Below are 22,066 nucleotides of genomic sequence, written 5' to 3' on the forward strand. Positions count from 1 at the left end.
TTTCTCTTGTACATGTGATACCCTTGATTTTTTAAAGATGTTGCAGCTGAAGCAGACTGTTGCCTCTTCATTTACTTGTTCTCTTCTTTCTTCTTCTCCTGTCCTTACAGCATTCTCTTCTCCTCTTCACCTCCACATCTGCTCCTCCTCTCTCTCCTCACTCTCCATGCTCCTCTTTCCACTCCATCACCTCTGCCTCTCTCTCCCCCTTCTCCCGCAGGTCTTCTGTGTTCGCCTGCTCCTCCTCCTCTTCCTCTTCTTCTCCTGTCATGATCCCTCCTCTCTTTCTCTCTCCCATCCTCTGAGGTCACGCTGTATCAGATCGATCGGGCGTGTCATTGATCTTCCAATAGGTGTGCCTCTCATTTCAGGACAGACCATTAGACAATCATTAATTTAGATCAGACCATTAGCCAATCATTAATCTAGGTCGCTATTTAAACTGAGGCTTCTGATTGGGTCAATGGTGAACTGTGACCTGTAGGTTACCACAGTAACATGAGACGCATTGGTTAAACCTTCAGCAGCTGTTAACGATCTCATTGGGTGTCCTTAGATATGATTAAATAAAGCAATCATATTAAGAGTGGCTGCTTGCTTTTGTTTTAAATTGGCTGAGCACTTGCACACACTCATACACACAATACAAATCTCACAAATCCTCCGATATATTAATCCAAAGGCTCCTAAACCTTTCAGACGATGTACTATGTAGACGCCACCTAATTCCCCAAGTACCACTTCCAACTGCAGATATCAACAATGTAACAATATATGAGGAGTGTGAATCCGACTGTGTTTCACTAACGCTAACATTACTAGTTCATGCTTCGTCAGACCTTACGTCACGTCAAACCAAATTGTATTTCTAAAATGTTTTAAATAATTAACCACTCATTTTTATACCATTTTAATAACTGTTTTCATGAAATTAAATTAAAATATTTTGGTTTTAAGTAAAGGATTTGGGCCAGTTTTACATGTTTGGATCCATTATGCGTGAAAGATGAGCTTAGCGTCACCTTCCCTACACATTGGTGGCTCCTTTGACACTAAATTGTGACGTGTGCTGCAATTTAAAACAGCAACAGGGAGCTGAGAGAACATTGTTGACATTTGCAGGATGATATTTTATGCTGTTATAACATCACAGTTTAACATGTGAGATTGACTCTGCTTTCCTTGTTGTTAGCTGAACAGTAGAGTTGCGTACATCATATAATACTTAGTAAATCCACTAAATGTGCAACACCTGGGAGCAATGCAGGTGCTGGACACATTAGCATGAACAGCTGGGCAATCATTATATAAATGGCCCTTTTTTAGGATGGTTAAACTTTATACTCTAACAGAACAAAGACATAAGTCATTATGTCTCTGTTAGTATATGCATTGTCTGGCTTTCAGGTGTCACACACACACACACACACACACACACACACACACATAATGTCATTAGCAACACCATGCACATTTATGCAACACCGACAGGTTAAAAAATATGACCATGAATCTGAATGATCACCTCTCTGACAACTTCACAAATGCTGTTGTTTATTGCAGGGTTGCTGTATAGATGAATATATTATGGCATGTCACGTTTCAGTAGACTTGCAGAGGTGATCTTACATTTCCATACAACAGTAACAGTGAAGTCTGCCCGATATGTGCCTGCCATGATGACTACAGAAGATTTGTTGTTCAGTTGATTTGATGCATCAGATCTGCATCCAGACTCCCCCTCCACCAGACCCAAGGATTTATCAGCCTTTTTATATATATCTATCTATCTATCTATCTATCTATCTATCTATCTATCTATCTATCTATCTATCTATCTATCTATCTATCTATCTATCTATCTATCTATCTATCTATCTATCTATATCTTTACACATGTGTTTATTTATTTGGTTGTCTCTATGTTTCTTTTGCTTTATGCAACTTATTCATTCATAACCTCTCCCCATGACACTGTTGGAGGGGATGGTTGTGCGGGTAAAGTGAGGACGGGGTTAAATCTCATTGGAACTTGCGCAGAAGACCGTGCTCTCGTGCGGGAGGTCTCGCCGGCACAAGTGTCTGTACAGAGGTTGACTCGAGCCAAGCAGCGCGCGCGTTCTGGAAAGCTTCTACTCGGGTTTTTAACAAGGGGAAAACAAAACATTTCTGTTTCTTTTTTCATCTCCAGTACCGGGTCGTAATAATGTTGTCATGGCTCCTGCGCTCTGGATGATAATGGGATAATTTTCCTTCGAAGCCATCAGATGTTTCCAGTGGTGGATTTCACTGTTTTGGAATGTGTTTGATGCGCATTGACCTTTTTCTTCTCGACATTTCCTCCTCTGGGCTTGCCTATACACTCATATTCTCTGCCACCGGAATATGTGGATTTTTTTAACCATTTGATTCCACGACCTGTTCAGTAATCACAAGGTTTGAATGATGAAAATCTTTTGAGATGAAAAACAGCACTTTAGTGGATCGTTTTTTCTCGTGCCTCAGCAGCCTGTTGTCTGTGTCCGTGGAGAAACGCACAACTTTGCCGCGAGCTGGAGCTGGAGTTGTGGCTGCAGCTGGTCTGAGCGGCGCGCCAGGGCCACACGCAGGAGATCAACGGAGCGGCCCCGGTGTTCCGCCGTTCTGTGGTTGGACGGGGCATCCGGTGCAGCTGTGGAGCGTGGATGATGAAGACGGTGGTGATGATGGTGATGAATGGCCTGGCAGCTCGTGTAGGCACCGGGGTCTCACCACCATTATGTTTACTGCTGTGCGCTTTAATCTTTCTCCCACCGTGCGCTCACTCGCACCCGCAGCCGTGCCAGGTGCTGAAACGGATCGGACACACGGTTCGGGTTGGGGCTCTGCACGTTCAGCCTCGCTCGCTCTCCACCACCGCCGGCAGCTCTGAGGACTGGGACACAGATCGAGGTTGGATTGGAGGCGAGGAGCAGCGGATGGAGTTAGAAAAGCAGGTTAAAACAAGTGGCAGTGCGCCTGGATACGGAAGCCTCAGGACTAGAGGCACCGTTAACAGCCAGCGGGGAGCCAGCAGGAGTAAGAGCCAAGCACGGCAGCGGGAGGAGAACACCTCGAAGGAGAACCGCGTGTTCGCACCCCGAGACTCGGTCCTGCTCGCGGTCGAGGCTCTCAACCGGGCCGGATTGCTGCCATACAATTTATCCTTGGAGATTGTCATGGCTGTTGGGTCCGGACTGGGCGAGCTGCCCGCGTTCTCCTCCTCCTCTGCGGGCAGCCCCGAGGGCGAGGACCCGCTGTCCTTCGTGGAGAGCGTGTGTCACACCGTGGTCGTGCAGGGGGTTTCCGCCATGATCTCTTTCCCACGGAACCGAGACGAGTTCGTCAAGTTGGAGTTTATCTCGCTTGCGCTACAGGTGCCAGTAGTCAGCGTTGTGCAGAGGGAGTTTACGCGCCACAGTGAGGTAAAAAAGTTCCTAAGTTACCACTGAACTGATGTTAACTGTTGATTAGTGCACTTGGTCATACAGCTGCAGTGGGTGTAGCAGATGTTATATAAAGGAACACATGGAGTTACTGCGACAAGTCAGTCCTGTCCAACAATCTGTGATCCCAAAGCAGCTTAATATACAAATAAATAGATTTAAGAAGTGAGTTAAATGAGTTCGGTGCTAACCGAAGTGGCTAACCTATTAGACAGAGGCTGAAGGCGGAAACTCTTCCTCTTCTTGCTGTTGCCTCTTTTTCCTCTTCTCCTCCTCCTACGTTGTATCAGGCATTCTTTCAGATGAAGGACACAACCTTTATTTTATTTTCCTTTCTTGTTCAGTTCACCACTCATCGTTAAATGGACCAAATTAAGCTAAAGCAGCGACACAATTTGAGACACAAGCTGGTGTTCCCTTTCACATAAAACATCAGATTGTGGAGTCTGACAACAGATGCAGTTGCTTCAAACTGGGACAACATTTAGGAGCACGCAGGCTCTGTCCATGGTGCTGAAATCCACACAAAGAAAAGGACAGGGTGTCTCTTTGCAGAAAATGAGGAGGAGAGTGCATTCTCTCTTTTTTTCCAGTAAAAATGTGATTGAAGGATGTGTGCAGCTGGGAGCACATGCCCTGAGGTACATATGCACAATCTAAAGCTTTGTTGCTATTCAGCATTCCACAAGCAGAGGTTTCTCAACATGGAGAGATGGAGTATCCTACACTATACAACAGTATAGTGTTTCTCAATCCATCTACAATGACCTTAAACATATATGATAATCATACTTTATGTTGAGATGTGAATCAGCTGGCTAATTCAAAGGGCTCATGCTTGAGAAGAGAAGCTTATTCAATCCACAGTCAAATCTCTGACTAGATACTGGCCTACTGTTATGTCTGTACAAGAAAGAAAAACATGTTTGCAGAGCCGCCCATAAGCGAGAGCAAGTTGGATAACACTTTTGGCATTTGGCCTATTCCAGTGAATGCACACTGATAAGTACACAGCGAGACAACTATACAGATTTTGAAGGCGTATCACTGCTTTTACAATAAGGTCAAAATTGTTCTTCCCTACCTGTTCTCTAAATGACTTCACTTTTGCTTTGCCTGGACTGTAGCATATGTACAGCTCTTTTTAGTAAGAACTCTTTTTTTTTTTTTAAACCAATGCACACAACCACTACTGTGTTTTGTTGTCATCAAGAGCAATTATTCTGAATTATGCATCATAGTATTCAAACATGGTGATTAAAATGAACTCTCTAACGACTTGCCCGTCTGTAGATTATGTAAGCGTAGTTTGCTCTCATCTCCCCTCATGATTGACTACATACCATTTAAAAAAATTGTTTTGGTATCTGAAATGGATTGGTTAAGACACAAGCTGTGAAACCTTGGAGATATGAGGTGTTTGTAGAAGATCCACAAATGCAGCGTCCAAACAAGTTGTTGTCATTGCTTCCAAAAGTACTGTACCCTTATAACCCTTCCAAAATGACATGCAATGTTTCTAATCAGCCTCCCTTATGGATTCATCATCAAGGTTAGGCAACTACATCTTAGGGCTGGGCGATATATCGATATCGTAATATGAGACTAGACATCGTCTTATTTTGGATATCGTAAATAAATGATATCATAAATGTTGTCTGTTCCTGGTATTAAAGGCTGCATAACATAAAAGTGATGTCATTTGTTCAAGCTGTTCTATAAATTGCCTTTACCCACTTTATCGTTATATCCACTTTACTGATGATGATTTGTCAAAGACGTCTTTGTATGACCTACAATATCATCGCAATATCGATATTGAGATATTTGGTAAAAAATATTGTGATATTGGATTTTAACCCTAATCAACCGTGGTGGTTGGTGGCAGACAGGAAGTGAGCTTGGTGAATTTCATGAATTTCTTCTCTTCTTCTCTTCTCTAATTGAAGATCATCTGTAAAGTTTGCAGATGGAATAAGAGGAATAGAAAATGAGTTATAAGTGTAAACACTCTAAAATTAATCACTGGGATGGTTCGTCATGCTGAGAGAGAGAGAGAGAGAGAGAGAGAGAGAGAGAGAGAGAGAGAGAGAGAGAGAGAGAGATTGTTTGTGAGTACAGTAGAACTGAACACTTAATCAAAAAAATGTTTTATCAAAATCACAGTATGGCCTACTGCAATTTAAAAATCGCACGAGATTTAAAAACACAACCACACGGTCAGTGTGTTTCAAACACAAAATGAATTGGAGTAACTATACACTGTAGACCTTTTTAATTTGGTTGCACTAACGGGGCAGTTATTGCATATCAATGAGTACCCAGTTAGAGTGGCTGTGTTTTAGACTCTCCACGCACAACCTCCCTGGGAGGGGCAAAGAGCATCATTGTTTATTTTTACACACAGACACATACACACACACACACACACACACACACACACACACACACACACACACACACACACACACACACACACACACACACACACACCAGAACCATTAGTTAGAGTGAAGGGTTCTGGGACACTCGCCACCTACTGAGTTATAGTAACATGCGTGTGTGTGTGTGTGTGTGTGTGTGTGTGTGTGTGTGTGTGTGTGTGTGTGTGTGTGTGTTGTGTGTGTGTGTGTGTATGTGTGTACGTGTGTGTGTGTTTCCAGGGTAGCCTAGAATCTAATTTCCCACTCTGTGCACAAGGAAGCATTTTGCTGTATCAGTCAGCAGGTGTTTAAAGTCCAAACTGGTTCTTTAAAAATAGGTATGGATATACAATAGCAGACAAACCAACAGACAACGATTGATTAATTGAAGGATGGATACATGTTTGGCTGGGTGTGTGGATGGATAAGCAGAAATATTTACTTGGCAATGGACAGGCAAACAAACAGACAGACAAACAGAACTCATGTGATGACTTACCTTCTCTCTGACTCTATTTAGTTTTCCTATCAAATCCCAACTGAAGGATAACTGTAACTTCTCCGAAACAAAGTTTTCAGATTGTGAAAACCTTTTTTGAAATTCTTGAGGGGATCTCATTAGGGTTTATTCGATGACTTTGTCTGACCTTTTGCCTTTTCTTACTAAAGCTTATACAATAATATTGTATGGCCAGAATTTTACAATATTCAAAAAATGAACATTATCAACAGAATGTGAAGAGGTTCCAGTGTTGACGTCAAAGACATCTATAGTATGAATTGTGTTGCAGAGACAACCACTGTCTTGTAATACCACTTGCTCCTCCAGAGGCGATAGTGAGTCGATGTAGCGCCAGTCTTTCCTCAGTCCAGAGGACGAATAAATAGAGCTGTCAATAATAAATCCATGGTAGTTTGTTTATAGGTTATATCCTAAATGCCGCAGGGAGACTACTTCTCCGGGACTAAAGCGTGCGGCTGCTCTGGCTCCCCATTGGATCACTAAACGTTATGTTGCTGCAGTTACACCTAGCGCTCCACCAGCTCGGGTTTTCATTGGCTTTATTTGATTGTTGCAGTCGCTGATTGAATCTCAGACTCCCAGAGCTGTTTAGTGCTGAACGCTCTCCTCCCGATGGAGCGGTTCTTCACTGAGGACGAGGCTAACGTCGAGACGTTTTGTCGTTTCTGCAACTTTGGATTTAGTCCAATAAATCATTTTGACCTGCTCTGGGAGGATTAGTTAGTCGTAGGCTTTCTTTATGTATACATATATATATATATGACTGTACATTTAGATTGTATGGACCCAGTAGTACAGGTGACATTTCCCCCCTATGTCTTTGCAGCATGTGGCTGGTTAAAGACTATAATATAATGATCCAACAAGCAACATTTGATACTGCATCTGGCCCACAGGATGTTATATAAGTGTCGAAATGACGAGGCTTGCATAAGAATGCGGAGCTTCTGAACCAAAATATAAAGTGAACTTAGAGCAAAGGGATCAGGTGGGTTGGGGGTGAAAGGCTTTGGAAGCAGCAAAGGGTTGAGAATTTAGCATATAATAGACCAGGGATTGAGAAACTCTTGGGGAAAGACCAGTTATCTGCGATAGGAGGACCTAGTTTTAAAATGGAAATCTATCCCGTGCTGGACCACAAAACTAGAGCTTGTGTGAAATTTAGATACAGCATCTTCACTGACAGCTTGAAGCATATATGCAATTATCGGTTGCTGCTTAATCTAATTACGTACATATGTACGCTCTTTGACGTAATGGGAATACTGACAACTCATTTTATTTTGAATGCAAAGAGAATATGGATATAACTATGTGTGAAAGGTAAATTATAGATGCGTATGAGGTATACACCATGTTTTCAGTCCATTAGATACATCTTTACAATCAAACTTATCATGTTCAGACAGTATAAGATTGATTAAATGTTATGGCGATGTGTATGGCTGTAGTTAGTGGTGCTGTACTGGACTTCATTAGTTTCTATATTTGTAACTAACAAGTGCCTCAGTGTAACTAATGATGTTATACAACGTGGCCGTCTGAGTGTGTTTTTAGCAAGAGAGAAGAAGCCAATTGTTTCACAACGTGTACAGAGATGAGTCGACAAAGTTTTGGAACAACTTCGTCACAGTTACTAACACTTTCTTACAAGTGGGTCATATTGAACGCCACTAAGCAGAATGTGTCAATGTCAAGTATCACAATTAGCACTTTAATTTATGATCTTCAAATCACTGACAACCCAAAATGGTATTCATTGATCCTTACAACAAATAAAAATGCACAACGGTCACACATTACAACTTGCAACAGTCATATGACTGGCATGCGGTGTGCTGTATGAGGTATCGACGGACACTTCTACTTGGCATGCAGCAACATAACGTGACCAGCCTTTGTAATGTTTTTAATAATGGCCTATTTCATTATTATTCATTATTATTTTTGTCCTACCTTTGTGTTTGTGTTTAGCTGAGAAAATAAAAAACACTGTAAGCCTGGATCTTATTCTTTGCGTTGGTAAATTGATTTGTCGATTACACTGATTATGATAATGGAGTAATTATGTCCTCAGAATCTATCCAGGCGTAGCAGATGAACGATTAGGCTGACTATGGGGAGAGTTAGTGGAGTTTTTCGTTGACCCTTCATAAATAACTCTGGCAGTGACATAAGGAGGCAAATAGGATGAGAGGCTAAGTCAACAAGGAGCAAGGGGTTGGGGGCCCTGGGGAGTTCCTGCTGTGAAAGGAACAATAGTGAGACCCCTAAGATTTGCAACATGTGCAAGATATTGTTTTTTTGCGAAACGTTTTTTGCAATTTATCGTCATGTTAGGACAGTGTACTATATGTTTAATAAAGAAAACTTGCAATGTTTTAAAAGAAAGAAAAAAACAGAAACCCAATTTGTTTTCACACTTTCCCAACAATAAATCATCCAATCAGGGAATGATCAATACCAAGGCATTACTAGGTTATTTGATTCGTCCACTGGCTTGTGATTCTGCCAGTCCCTGCACTTTTTACCATAAAGCAAGGCTTGCAAGTTTCTTCACATAAAAATCACAGCAATTTTGGCTGTGAAAAAAAAAAAAGTGATTTCTGAAGAGAAAAGAGTGATGAGAGAAAGCACAGTGACAACAACGCTGGGATTTCTCACTGCATCGAAAGCAGCAGTTCTCTGTATTCATGTAAGAGAGCAGGCAGCCGCACTTGCTGGCAAATTTCTTCCCTGTTTATTTACATGAGGAACAAAGAGGGGGTTACAGATTTATGGTGATCACAGTGCAGAAGTGCTGCAGCTGAGAATAAATCCTCAAATCCTCCTGGGGGATGAGAGGAGGTGAAAGTCTGATGCCCTGCGGACTGCATTAGCATTTCCTTCCCTGAAACAGGACTTCTAAAACTGAAATGAAACGCGTAGTATTGCTTTTGTTGGTGCATCTGTTGCAACAATAATCCTTCCGTGTATATGCAATAAGCAGATGAATTATGATTAACTTATTTGCATGCCCATTGGGTAGAGCGATTAATGGGATAAATGAAATTAGCCAATAGATTAATCTAATGGACTTTTAGTGCAAAGCTTGTGGAAAAGTTGTAAAGTCAATTAAGCAGAGACGCTGAGGGCCTTTTAAGTGTGTGTGTGTGTGTGTGTGTGTGTGTGTGTGTGTGTATGTGTGTGTGTGTGTGTGTGTGACTGGATGCATGACAGATTGATTGCCTGAGTGACTGTATGTTGGGCATAGTATACCAAGGTACACGGGATATCTGGGAGCTCAGCATTACAGGGATGACTGTGTCAACTTTAAAACGTATCAGCTTGGATTTTTAGGGTTGCTGTAATCCTGTAGGTGCACTCTGATCATAGTGGCACTGAAGGAGTCAGTGGACCCATTCGGTGGTTGTTATTTGGCACTAACCTACAAATCATACATATTTTACATGACTGTAAACCGTGTCATATAGCATACAATATTTTATAAGTATATAATATTGTTTCAGTTTATTTAAGTGAGGTATGAGAATGAGAAGGAGGGTATTTTCTTTTGTGCGTTGGTTTGTTGGTTTGTTTGTTTGTTTATCTGTGACCAGAGTTACGGAATAACTACTGTTCCTATTGTCATGAAACAGGGTGGAAGGGTGTAGCATGGGCCAAAGAAGAACCCACAAAATGTTGGAGCAGATCTGATTCACGGGCGCAGAGACACAAAATAACTTTCACTTTCTTTGACATTGCGTTTGTGCTGCATTTATGTGGTGTCGGAATAATTGAAATAATGCTCTGAGCAATAAAAAAACAACACATCTTCTTTGGAGGACATCATTTTTGTTTCCCTCCCTTACCAAAGAGCATCAAAGTAAGCTATTTGTAGTTATGTAATGTCCCGTCATGTCTGTTAATGTATTTATGTTATATGTTTCATGTTTAGTTTATAGTCCATGTTTAGTCTTGTCTCATTATTCACTTAAGTTACAGTCACTCATGTCTAGTCTCGTCATGCACTGTCTGTCATTGCACTTCCTGTTTTATTTTGTAGTTACCCGTTCCTCTCGTTTCAGAGCACTTCCTGTTTGTGAGTTTTCCCGCCTGTTTGATTGTTTCCACCTGTCTCCCATTACCTCGTGTGTATACAAATAGTCCTCGTCTCTCTTTGTCCTGTGCCAGTTCGTCTTGTGTTTCTGCCACCAAGAGAGCCAGTGTTTTTGGAATTAAGTAGCCGTCATAGAAGATTGCGTTTAGTTTAGTTTAGTTTAGTTTAGTTTAGTTCATGTTTTCTGCATTTCCTTTTGTTCTACGTTTTGTTCATCATATGAGGGATTTTTTGTTGTAATTACACAGTCTTGATTAAAGACCTTTTTACTTTTGAAACATTATCTTGAGTTGTTGCATTTGAGTCTACCCTTATGTGTCACGTTCCTAACAAGTTACTATCCTAACTAGCGGAAATGGCTGGAACAACCAAAGTAACAGTGGAATTCAAATGCAATGTGACTTGTGTTGTTGGTAGTTGCTTAGCTCTGAGGGGAAAGTCGATGGGAGTTGAAAAGCTGTCTGTTTCCACTTAAAGTTACATTATTTTGATGTGGTACTGGAGTGGTGCTGAACCTGACTTTATGATAAGCACGTTATGCTTATCATTTGTCTCCTGGGTTGATCATCTGATAACATTATCACAGCCTTAGCCAAGGATAATTCTGAAATTGTTCCCCGCTTTTAACTTTACACAAAGATAACATTTACTGTGACCCAAACAAATAAATAAGGGTGATGGATGTTTCAGTGTGGATTAGCAATCTCAAGCTAATTTAGAGGCTTTTCAAAGGTGATTTAATATGCTGAAACCAGATGTAGCCTGGGAGGTTGGAATTCAATCTAAAAAGGTATTACATCGTTGGTCAGCAACAATATAGAGGAATAATGAACTTGTCACTGCTGAGCTAAAACATATAATTCCACCTGTATGGTCATTTAATAGGATGTATTGTTGTTCTCTTCTGAAGGTTGTAAAGGCACATTTAAAAACATCACTGACTGAAAACCCATTTCCCAAACCACAAGGCAAGCAAGCACTCAAACAATATACACTATAGTTAAGATCATGTTTGTTTCAGAAGTCCAACATTATGTATGCTCGGAGCAGAATATAATGAAACACCTCATGACTGATATTTTTCCCATCTATATCTTTAGCAAAACCACTGCAGGATTTTGGATTTAAACAGTGCATAATTAAGATTCTCATTTTAGTATTCTTCTTTAGCATTTAGCCATTCGGTGGATGGTTTTCATTGCACCACCTGACACCATTATGGGGCAACACTTTTATCATCTCCGGTCCAGGAGGAAATTCCACACTATTGCCATGCTGTTACCCATTGAACTGTCCAGCCCTCATCAATCAAATGATGATCTCATGAATTGCAAATCAGAGGTGTGAATTAAATTCCGTGGCATTGACCGAGTACAGTATGTGAACGGCCCCGGTTGAGTTTCTTAAGGTTTTAGGTATTGCTTAAAATACAACTAGAGTACACATGGAAATAGATGTAGTGTATTTCTTGTGATGTGAATAATGATATTCATAGAGCAGGTAAGTGGAAGCTGAAAACCATTATATCCAGCGGACTGTGTTTGTTCTCTAGGAACAAATTGAATTCGAAGAATTCTAAGTAATTCTGTTGGATTTATAACCTTTGTGTCTTTCTTTCTTGCCTTTTTTCTTATCTTCTACTCCACTACATCTGTTTCTCCTTCCTGGTGCCACATCTTCCTCTTATTGCTCCTCTATAACCTTCTCCTTAATGTTGCACCTAATCTCATCCTCTGCCATCCTTCCATTGTCCTTATTGTGCTTTTTTCTCCATCTCCTTTCTCACTTTCTCCCTTCTCGCCTTCTACCCGTCATTCCAAAAAGCATCCTCTAATGTTTTCCTATCTCTCCGCACTCTGAAATCTAACTGAGCCTCACCAACCCCTTGTCCTCCCCATCATTACTTGTTTATTACTCCAATCACCCCATTTCCATTCCCTCGATTTCCTCCAGTTTATTTGTTCTCCTTTATCTCTATCCCATCTCTCCAGTCCCATTCCCTATGTATCCTATCCATTCTTTTTTTCAATCTCTTACCTTCTCCCCTTGTATTCCCTATCTTTTCCCTTTCCCATTAACCCGTTTCTCCTTTTACAATCTCCCCACAGAATCCTCTGCATTTCCAACTGCCGATGCGAACCGTGGAGGCTCCTCCATCCCGTCTCCTCTCTACCCTGCTGATGATGAATGGCTGGTGGGACATCAGTATTCTACTATGTCAGGACTGGGACATCAGTGACTTCCTGCTCCTCATTAATAACAACACCCGCTTCAACCTGGGCACTCTAGTCAATCTAACAACTACAATCTTGTTACCGTCATCATCTTCGCAATTAGGAGTGGCATCAGGTGTCACAACAGGAGTGGAGGCGTCGTCGTCTTCTTCGTCGTCTTTGCCTTACTTCTCCCCGGCTGCCTCTGCTGCTTCTTCGTCCACTTCCTCCTCTAAATCTGACCAGCAGCAGGCTCTCATGAGGCAGCTGGAGGCCCTGAGAGAACCTTCATCCACGAGGGGAGTGGTGACATTTGGGTGCGACATCCGCGAGGTGCGGCGTCTCTGGACGCTGGCCAGTCGGATGACACTCCCGGAGTTTCACTGGGTTTTGGGGGACAGCCAGAATGTGGCCGAGCTGAGAACAGAGGGTTTGCCCCTAGGGCTACTTGCACATGGGATCATGGGATCCCCTTCTCTGGATCACTACGTGCACGACTCAGTGGAGCTGGTTGCGCGGGCCGTGGGAAGCGCAGCTCAAGAGAATCCCGCCCTGGCACTCATCCCTGGGACTACTAACTGTATGGATGTACAAAAGAAGAACGGCAGCTCGGGGGAATATTTGTCAAGGTAAGAATGATGTGGATACCTAAGTGATAATTACACCAACACAATCCTAAAATGAAATGCAATGACCACAAAATCTGAGATTACGTGTTGAGGACACGGATAATGTGATTTAATGATTGATGATTGTACAACACTGATGATGTTTCTGCACAATAACAAGGTTGTTCCAGCAACATGATATACCATTTATGCATTTCTGCTAAGAAAAAAACACATTGAAATAGAATCAGAGGGGTGAAACCCTCTTTTTAATGGTCACACATGCAGAGCACACAGCACACACAGTGAAATGTGTTGCTTTTAACCCATCCTAGTACCAGGAGACTAGTACTAGGAGCAGTGGGCAACTCGTAGGACAGCACCCGGAGAGCAATGGGAGTGAGGGGGGAAGGGGGAATGACCAGTGCCTTGCTCAAAAGCACCACGGCAGGGCAAGAGGTGAACTGGGACCTCTCTAAGTAGCAGTCACACTCCATTTTTTTAGGTTGGGTCGGTGACTTGAACCAGCAATCCTACGGTTTTCCCACTGCTGGTCACGAAATGAAGATTAAGCAGCATAAACAGTCTTGGAAAATGATAGTGATAGCTTTAAGGCTAAGTAGGGGCCATTTTCTACAAATCATACATACACTGTGTGTACAATTATTAGGCAATTAATTTTGTTATTGAACAACTACAGTGCTCTCGGTTCATCCAAAATGTTAATACACCTCAAACCTGAATATTTAAGAAAGTAAAAGTGAGGTTTTGGCTTTCTTAGGAGAATATCTATGTGTGCACCATTATTGGGCAGAATTATTATGCAACTAAATGAAAAACAAAAGTTTTCCCATCTCACTTGTTTATTTTTCATCTGCTAAAGTGAGAATAATAAACAAAGAACAAAGAAATGTACAAATAAACCTTTCTGACATTTAAAAAAAAGAAATCGGTGACCAATATAGCCACACTTCTTTTCAATAACAGTCACAAGCCTTCCATTCATGGAGTCTGTCAGTTTCTTGATCTGTTGACGATCAACTTGTTGTGCAGCAGCAACTACAGCCTCCCACAGACTGTTCAGAGAGGTGGACTGTTTACCTTCACCGTAAGGGCCCACAAGTTCTCAATAGGGTTTAGGTCAGGTGAGGAAGGGGGCCATGTCATTATTCTTTCATATTTAAGGCCTTTACTGGCTAGCCACGCAGTGGAGGACTTTGATGCATGCGATGGAGCATCGTCCTGCATAAAAATCATGGTCTTCTTGAAAGATGCAGACGTGTTCCTGAACCACTGCTTGAAGAAAGTGTCTTCTAAAAACTGGAAGTAGTTTTGGGAGTTGATTTTGAGTCCATCTTTAACCCGAAAAGGTCCAACTAGCACATCTGTAATAATACCAGCCCATACCAGTACCCCACCTCCACCTTCTTGCTGGCGTCTGAGTCAAAGTGGAGCTCTGTGCCCGTTACTGATCCATCCATGGGCCCATCCATCTGGTCCGTCAAGAGTCACTCTCATTTCATCAGTCCATAAAACCTTGGAAAAATCTGTCTTCAGATATTTCTTGGCCCACTCTTGACGTTTTAACTTATGTGTCTTGTTCAGTGGTGGTCGGGTTTCAGCCTTCCTTACCTTGACCATGTCTCTGAGCACTGAACACCTTGTACTTCTGGGTGCTCCAGGTAGGTTGCAGTTCTGGAATATGACAGCACTGGAGGATGATGGGTTCCTGGTAGCTTCACGTTTGATTCTTCTCAAATCTTTGGCAGTTAATTTGTGTCTTTGTTTCTCAACACGTTTCTTGCAACCCTGTTGACTATTTGCAACAAAACATTTGATGTTTCTGTGATCACGCCCCAATATTTTAGCAATTTCAAGAGTGCTGCATCCCCCTGAAAGACGTTTTACAATTTCTGACTTTTCAGAGTCAGTCAAATCTCTTTTTTTGCCTGAGGAAAAGAAGCTGCCTAATAATTATGCGCACCTTGATATAGGGTGTTGATCTCCTAAGGCCACATCCTCTCTCATTACACAAATACACATCCCCTGATATGCTTAAATCCAATATGCATTCAAGTTTATACAGCTTGGAGTTAGAAAATATGCATAAAAACTAACAAAATACTCAAAATACTCACTTGCCTAATAATTGTGCACACAGTGTACTTAAAACTGTAAATTCAAATGGACTTTGTTCTGCCTTCAAGGCATTTTTTAGTTTCCACTCTGTAGGAATGTTTAAGAATCTATTGGCAATTCAAACCAGGTCATTTGAAGGCAGCAAAAATAGGCAACTGTTTTCCATACCAACAGCCTATTTGCATATCCAGCAGACACAGAGAACCAATTGCATTCATTTGGAGTTGTGTTTCTGGGCATCCTGGCACATGCAAGACCAATATTCACTCTCTCTGTGGAGTTGGCTCGGGAGCAAGAAGTGGGTTTTTAGAGCCATTTTGCTGAAAACATCGACATGCCGCATTGGAAAACCTGGGTCATCTCCACCCAACAGTCCTCATTCTACTTCCCACCCCTCCGCGGGGTTGTTTGTGATGCAGCTTCCTGTCTCTACTTTGTCTGCTCTAATCCTTTCATTGTGGGAGAATGTACTTCTCTCACACCGTGCAGATGTTTAGTCACAGTCCAGCTGCAATGCCAGTCACATCTGCGAAGGCTCATCAATGCACAAGCACGCAATGTATTGGAACGCACATTATATGCACTCAATAACTGCAGCGGTGGGGTAAAATGATAATGTGTGATGAATTGAATTTTCCAGAAAGCGTCGTAATCTGCAGCTGAGCTACTTTATAATGCTTCAGTAAGATATGAGCGATGAAGAGTGTGTGATCACCACTAATGCATTACCATAAAAGTTTGACCTTTCCTATTGAGATTCTCCTCAAAACACCTGAATCGGCAGAATGATCGTCCCAGGAAGATAATTATTTGAAAGTGTTGAGCTTGTAGAAGCCGAAGGAGGTGTCTGATTGTGTTTGCATTCCTTTGATTCATTTTCAGCTGTTTTTAAAGTGTTGATTAGTCTGCCAGTGTTTTACATATCACAGCACGTAGAACACGTGTTACAGGACCTTTTGCCAGACTTATAAGTGCCCTGTCGTTAACCCTGTGAAGGCAGGAGATTTACTCCAAGAGTTTAGTTTCCCATGTTGGATACTTGGTCTTATCCAAGCTGTTACACACACCTGGGATTTAGAAAAGTCAGTGATATGCCTGGTTCAGGGGAATCTTTATATATTAGATAGCTTATATGATAAACTATAACCAGCTGTGGAAGCTGTACAAAAGGAAAAGTATGTAACCTGCAAAGATAAAAAAAAGGCAGTTTGCTCTCAGAAAAAGTTTTTCCTTTTTCTGCAATTTGTTTCGACTGCCCCATCGCATTCATGCAACAGGGATGAATAGATGTTGACTTATTGTTCTTTTTCCAATTTTCATACGTCTGTGTAGGTTATACAGATTGAGAGAATAATAAATCGAATCAGGGTCGTGATCATCATCTATTACCATTTACTTCTGCAGTGCAGAATAACAGTTGTATTGGTTTCCTTTTCTTTTTGAAATGATATTTAATTGGATTGTCACCTGCGTCCTTTTTTCAGTGGTATCACTGTATATTTTCAATGCAGCTCCACCTCTGTGCAAGGAGCATTACACTTTTTTGTAAGTGTCTTTTGTGCTTACCAAGAAGATAGAAATCAATGTTTTTTCTGTTGTCTCCAATGTAGCCATAGCTTCTTTTTTTTTATACTCGACTTGTGCATTCTTTTCTAGTAAGCACCTGCCATGACTGTTTAATTCAATTATGATATTCCACATATTGACAGAGGGCTCAAGGGGCTATAGACTGCCTAAGCGAGAGTGAAATATTTAAACGAGTTGAGGGTGAATGGTGAAAGGTTGGAGTTGATTGTCTTCAAGTTTCTTTAGAGGATGAAGCCGATATTTGCACATCAAAGTTGCTAAAAGTCAGACTTCATATATTTTGAAGGCAATTTTGACTCTTTTTGCTTCAGGGCTGACATTTAGAGACAGGAGAAGTGCTTAGATACATTAAAGTTTGATATCATTCTATAATAATCTTCAGCTGGGGATCTAGGGATGATAGGGAGATAGACGGAAGTTTGGAAAATAACATAAGGCGTATAATGAAATTTCAGAGTTTATAAATACCTTCAGGCCCATACTATTTTAATTTTATACAATATTCCAGTTTATAACACAGTGCATTTACATATATACTAGGCAGGTTAGTTCACTTGTTTCAATTGTTCCCAAGTTATATAATGAAGGGGTATTAACAGAGGGCGACCAAAGAAGAGCCCCTTGTTGAATAAAGGTATGAACGTAAACATCACAGTGCACAGCGACAACCTTTTGGAACAACATACAATTCTCCTACATCTGCTGTAATACAGGAAAACAAATACACAGAGAAAATGGGCTAAAGGATATGGCATGAGACTTGAAGTTGTTAGTATAATATTTGGCATTGGTGCACGAGCACTTTAAAGGTGCTCTGATGGAGGAGTGTATCTCCATCTGTTTCTGTTACCAGCACATTAACATGGATCCACAGGTATGAACAATTGTGCAGTTTGAGAATGTGTATCTCTTTCTATCTATTTCTTAGGACCTTTCTCAAGAACAAATTTAAGAATAAACGTATAAAGATATTGGTGAATGACCAGAATTATACATTTGTATACAGATATTTCTTTCTTGCCTACCTACTTAATCATCTGGTGAACCCTAAGATTTATCTTGCCACCCCCACGTTGGGAACCCTTGTCTTACACCTTTCAAAACCTGCATTTCAGGCAGTGTAGGGACTGCCTTGGGTTTGGTGTGAGCGCTGTGGTATCAGGTGCATGGTGGATGAGTTGACCTGGAGGGAAGTGTTGTCAATAGTCTTGACGCCAGAATGCAGATGACAAATGAGCACCTGAGAAGCCTTAGCAGTTCTCAGCATTGACATTGAAACCCTCCCAGGAATCTATCCCATGATTAATATGGACTTATGTTTGCAGCAGAGTCGCTGGCCAAGCAAAACAAAATATCCACAAGGCAAAATAGCTCATGATATTTAGAGGTGTTTGTCATAAGATAACTGTGTGTAGCGGATTATGGCAGGTAAGGTATTGTAGAAACCACTGGCTAGATGTTAAACTAGTTCCAGTGTGACCAAGCAAGTTAGGAGCCAGATGTTGTTAGCAGGAAGAGAAAAATCCACACAATTAACGGTTGCTTTAAAATGTTATATTTTATTCTACTCTGGTGCTAAAAATTATAAACAAATTCCCCCAAAAGACAACATTTTTTTATAAAAGATATAGCCTCAAAAAGCAATCAAGATTATAGATAAAGTCCTAAATATGTGCATAATAATAATAATAATAATAATAATAATAATAATAATAATAATAATAATAATAATAATAATAATAATAATAATAATAATAATAATAATAATAAGCTTTATTTGTATAGCACTTTTCATACAAGAATTGCAGCTCAAAGTGCTTCACATTAAAAACATAACAATTAGTACAAGGACAGAATAAGAGCGTTTACAGTACAATAATCACAGTGTTGATGTAAATGAGTCTGAAGTACCATTAATTAAAATAATATAAAATAGCATAATTAAAATAGTATAATTAAAATAGCACAATTAAAATAATATAATTAAAATAGCCAGAATTAAAATAGTATAAAATAACATTGGAGTATTGTGCCTAGTTTCCCTATCTGTGCAGTACTTAACGACCTTCCTGTCAGAAAACCACATTCATCACACGGATGACAATTTAAAGAGAATGAATGAATGAAGTAAACACATGAATACCATAACATTTGGCCAGAAATGCACCCAGATGTTTTCCTCCAGGCTAAGTGATAAAACAGGTGAGCAGGTGTCAGACATCATCCTGCATGGTGAACATGCAATGCATGAGGGGGTTACTGAGAAATTTCGAATACAAACAGAGAGTAATTTGAGGTCAAATAAGTTACTCAAGATGCACCAGTCCATGTTGTTATTTGAAAAAATGGACAAATCCTTTCGTATCAGACTTAATCACAAAGACAAGCATGTGAACCTTCCTAATTAACACACAGTAGGTTGACTCTACTTGTACTGGTGTTGGTGTTTGGTGGTATTTTTCTCCATAAAATAAGTGGCAAAGCATAATTTAGGAGTAAAACATAAGATGTCCTGTGAACAACAGTGTTTCAGGTCTCTCTGCAGAACTATCCAACATTACATATTTTTCTGCTGGTATGAAATAAACGTTGGGTGTACCTTTAATAACATAAAAAATAATTCTAAATGCATTTTACTTTTATTACTAAATTGATTGGAATGTTTGGTAATGACATAAGAGTGGCATGCATGTGTATGAATGTATGTAGGCTATGTATATGTAGGACACAGAACGCTCAATTAGAATTGCTTCAGGGAACAGAGAGCTCCTCGTGTTATAGTGTGATGCTACTGTATAAAAGTGTAAGGAAGTTGGATTCCCATTTGAAAAAGGTTTTAAGGGAGTCTTGCCAATTTTTACTACTGAAGAAAATGTTAAACGCCCCAAGATCAATTTTTTTCTGCACTTCAGTATGCTGGCATATCCAGAACAGCTATTTACAGGCACTGTGTGTCCTACTGTGTGCAAAGATTCTTACCTCTCAGCCCTGTCTTAAAAATAAAATCACAATTATACAGTACACTATGCCTACTAATGTGCAAGGTAAAAATGTCCCTCTTTAATTAAAAGATGTCATGTCAAAATCTGTTTTTGCAAGGTATTCATGCTCTCCAGATGATGAATCCAGTTAGTGTAATTTCCTCTAGTGCCACCAATTGTCCAACATTTTGAACTTACATACATATTATTATGTAACAGGCAGCTCTGAAAGACTCTGCAATATTAAGGTCATCGCATTGTTGTTGTCTTGTCCAACACTTTAGTTGTAATCGTGTGATAATTACAACCAGGATTTATGTTGTTTCAACAGTCGCCGAATTGACCTTTTGCTCCCTTACTTACTGTTGCTCCGTCTCACAAGGTTTCTGTTATCGCATGGCACAGTTTGCATCGGGTCTTTGATTTCAGACAGAGGTACACAAAGCAGACTTGATAACCATTGATGGCTGCAATAATGCTGCTTGCAGATTGTGTCCGCTGTGTTTAAAACGTTCTTTATTTACACACACACAGAACTGCACACAGTCCCGATAATGACAGATAACATGTGATAGGAGAGGTCAATATGCTTACACCGAAGACCTCTCCTCAAACTAAGGAGAAAAACAAACAAAAACGATTAGCTATCTAATTGTGCTTACTTTGGCTTCATGCGTTGGTATAAAACCTCCCCTCTGGGTAACATGTTATTGTTTACTGCTGACTTATTCCAAAAGGAGTCAAATGTGTTTGATGGCTACATCAGGCAAAAACAAAATTGAGGCTTAAACCAAATGTTACAGGCAAAATAAACATCCTCACCCGTTGAAAATAAAGAAACAGCATTGTTCATTTCATTTGTATTAATTCTATAAGCTGCTTAGGTATTTTAGATGCTTTACATACTTGACTACAAAGACTTACCTTAACCGTCAAGTGAACAAGTGAATATGTCTTGATAAATGTAACCTGTAAGTATGGAATGCTACTTGTCTTGGAAGTAACAGTGAGCTAGTTAGCCGGGCATGCTAACGTTTGCAGCTTACATTAGACGAGATATACACTGTCACAATCAATTTCTCACGATTTAGCGTTTGTATTTTTGGTTTTGGAGAGGGTAAATAAGTCACTTGTATCAGTGTTATTAGAGCCCCATGCACACCGCGTCCACGTGTAGAGGAATCCAAATCTGCACAGGTTATTGTTGCTAAACTATGATTGAAAAATCTCAGTTTCATAGTGGGTTGTTTTTTTCTTAGTCTTTGATGATCGAAAACCAGGTTGTGACATAAATGTAAAAAGTGTAGTAATCATTATCTATAGTTACATTTTCAGATCCATGAGCAGGTGGTGGACAACAGCACAGTGTATGCTATTCCAGTATCTGTAGGCCTATTTATAGTGAGTGTACGCCTGTGAGAGGACTGATAAAGTTTGCCCACAAGACAAAGAAGCTGAGGGAGGAGAGTTACTGGGTTGGTGACAAAAGATGTCATAACAAAGCAGGGTGGACAAAAATAAAGACAGAAAGACATTTTAACATAAATAGTGTAAATAACCCCTGGAGATACAGATACAGATACACTACAGGGAGTACAAGTTCTGTAATAACAGATAAGATACAGCCAGGATAAATGTCAGAAGATTATCTTATTCAATCCATCATCCATCCATCCATCGTCTACCGCTTATCCGGGATCGGGTCGCGGGGGCAGCAGCTCCAGTAAGGAACCCCAATCTTCCCTTCTCCGGGCCACATCCTCCAGCTCCAACTGGGGGATCCTGAGGCGTTCCCAGGCCAGTGAGGAGATATAATCTCTCCACCGAGTACTGGGTCTTCCCCAGGGTCTCCTCCCAGCTGGACGTGCCTGGAACACCTCCCTAGGGAGGCGCCCAGGTGGCATCCTTACTAGATGCCCGAACCACCTCAACTGGCTCCTTTCAACGTAAAGGAGCAGCGGCTCTACTCCGAGTCTCTCACGGATGGCTGAGCTTCTCACCCTATCTCTAAGGGAGACGCCAGCCATCC

At 40.8% G+C, this 22,066-nt stretch overlaps 1 protein-coding gene across 1 annotated transcript in view; it reads left to right on the top strand.

The window, feature by feature from the left end:
• Positions 1-1,571: 1,571 nt before the first annotated feature.
• grin3a (glutamate receptor, ionotropic, N-methyl-D-aspartate 3A) overlaps positions 1,572-22,066 on the top strand; it is a 45,779-nt gene continuing 25,284 nt past the window's right edge. The window contains exons 1-2 of the mRNA XM_029445526.1: positions 1,572-3,443; positions 12,618-13,351. Coding sequence (XP_029301386.1) covers positions 2,685-3,443; positions 12,618-13,351 — 1,493 coding nt within the window. The 5' untranslated portion in view covers positions 1,572-2,684. The remainder of the gene's footprint in view (positions 3,444-12,617; positions 13,352-22,066) is intronic.

The sequence above is a fragment of the Cottoperca gobio genome, chromosome 12, assembly GCF_900634415.1.
Source record: "Cottoperca gobio chromosome 12, fCotGob3.1, whole genome shotgun sequence".
Classification (NCBI taxonomy): domain Eukaryota; kingdom Metazoa; phylum Chordata; class Actinopteri; order Perciformes; family Bovichtidae; genus Cottoperca; species Cottoperca gobio.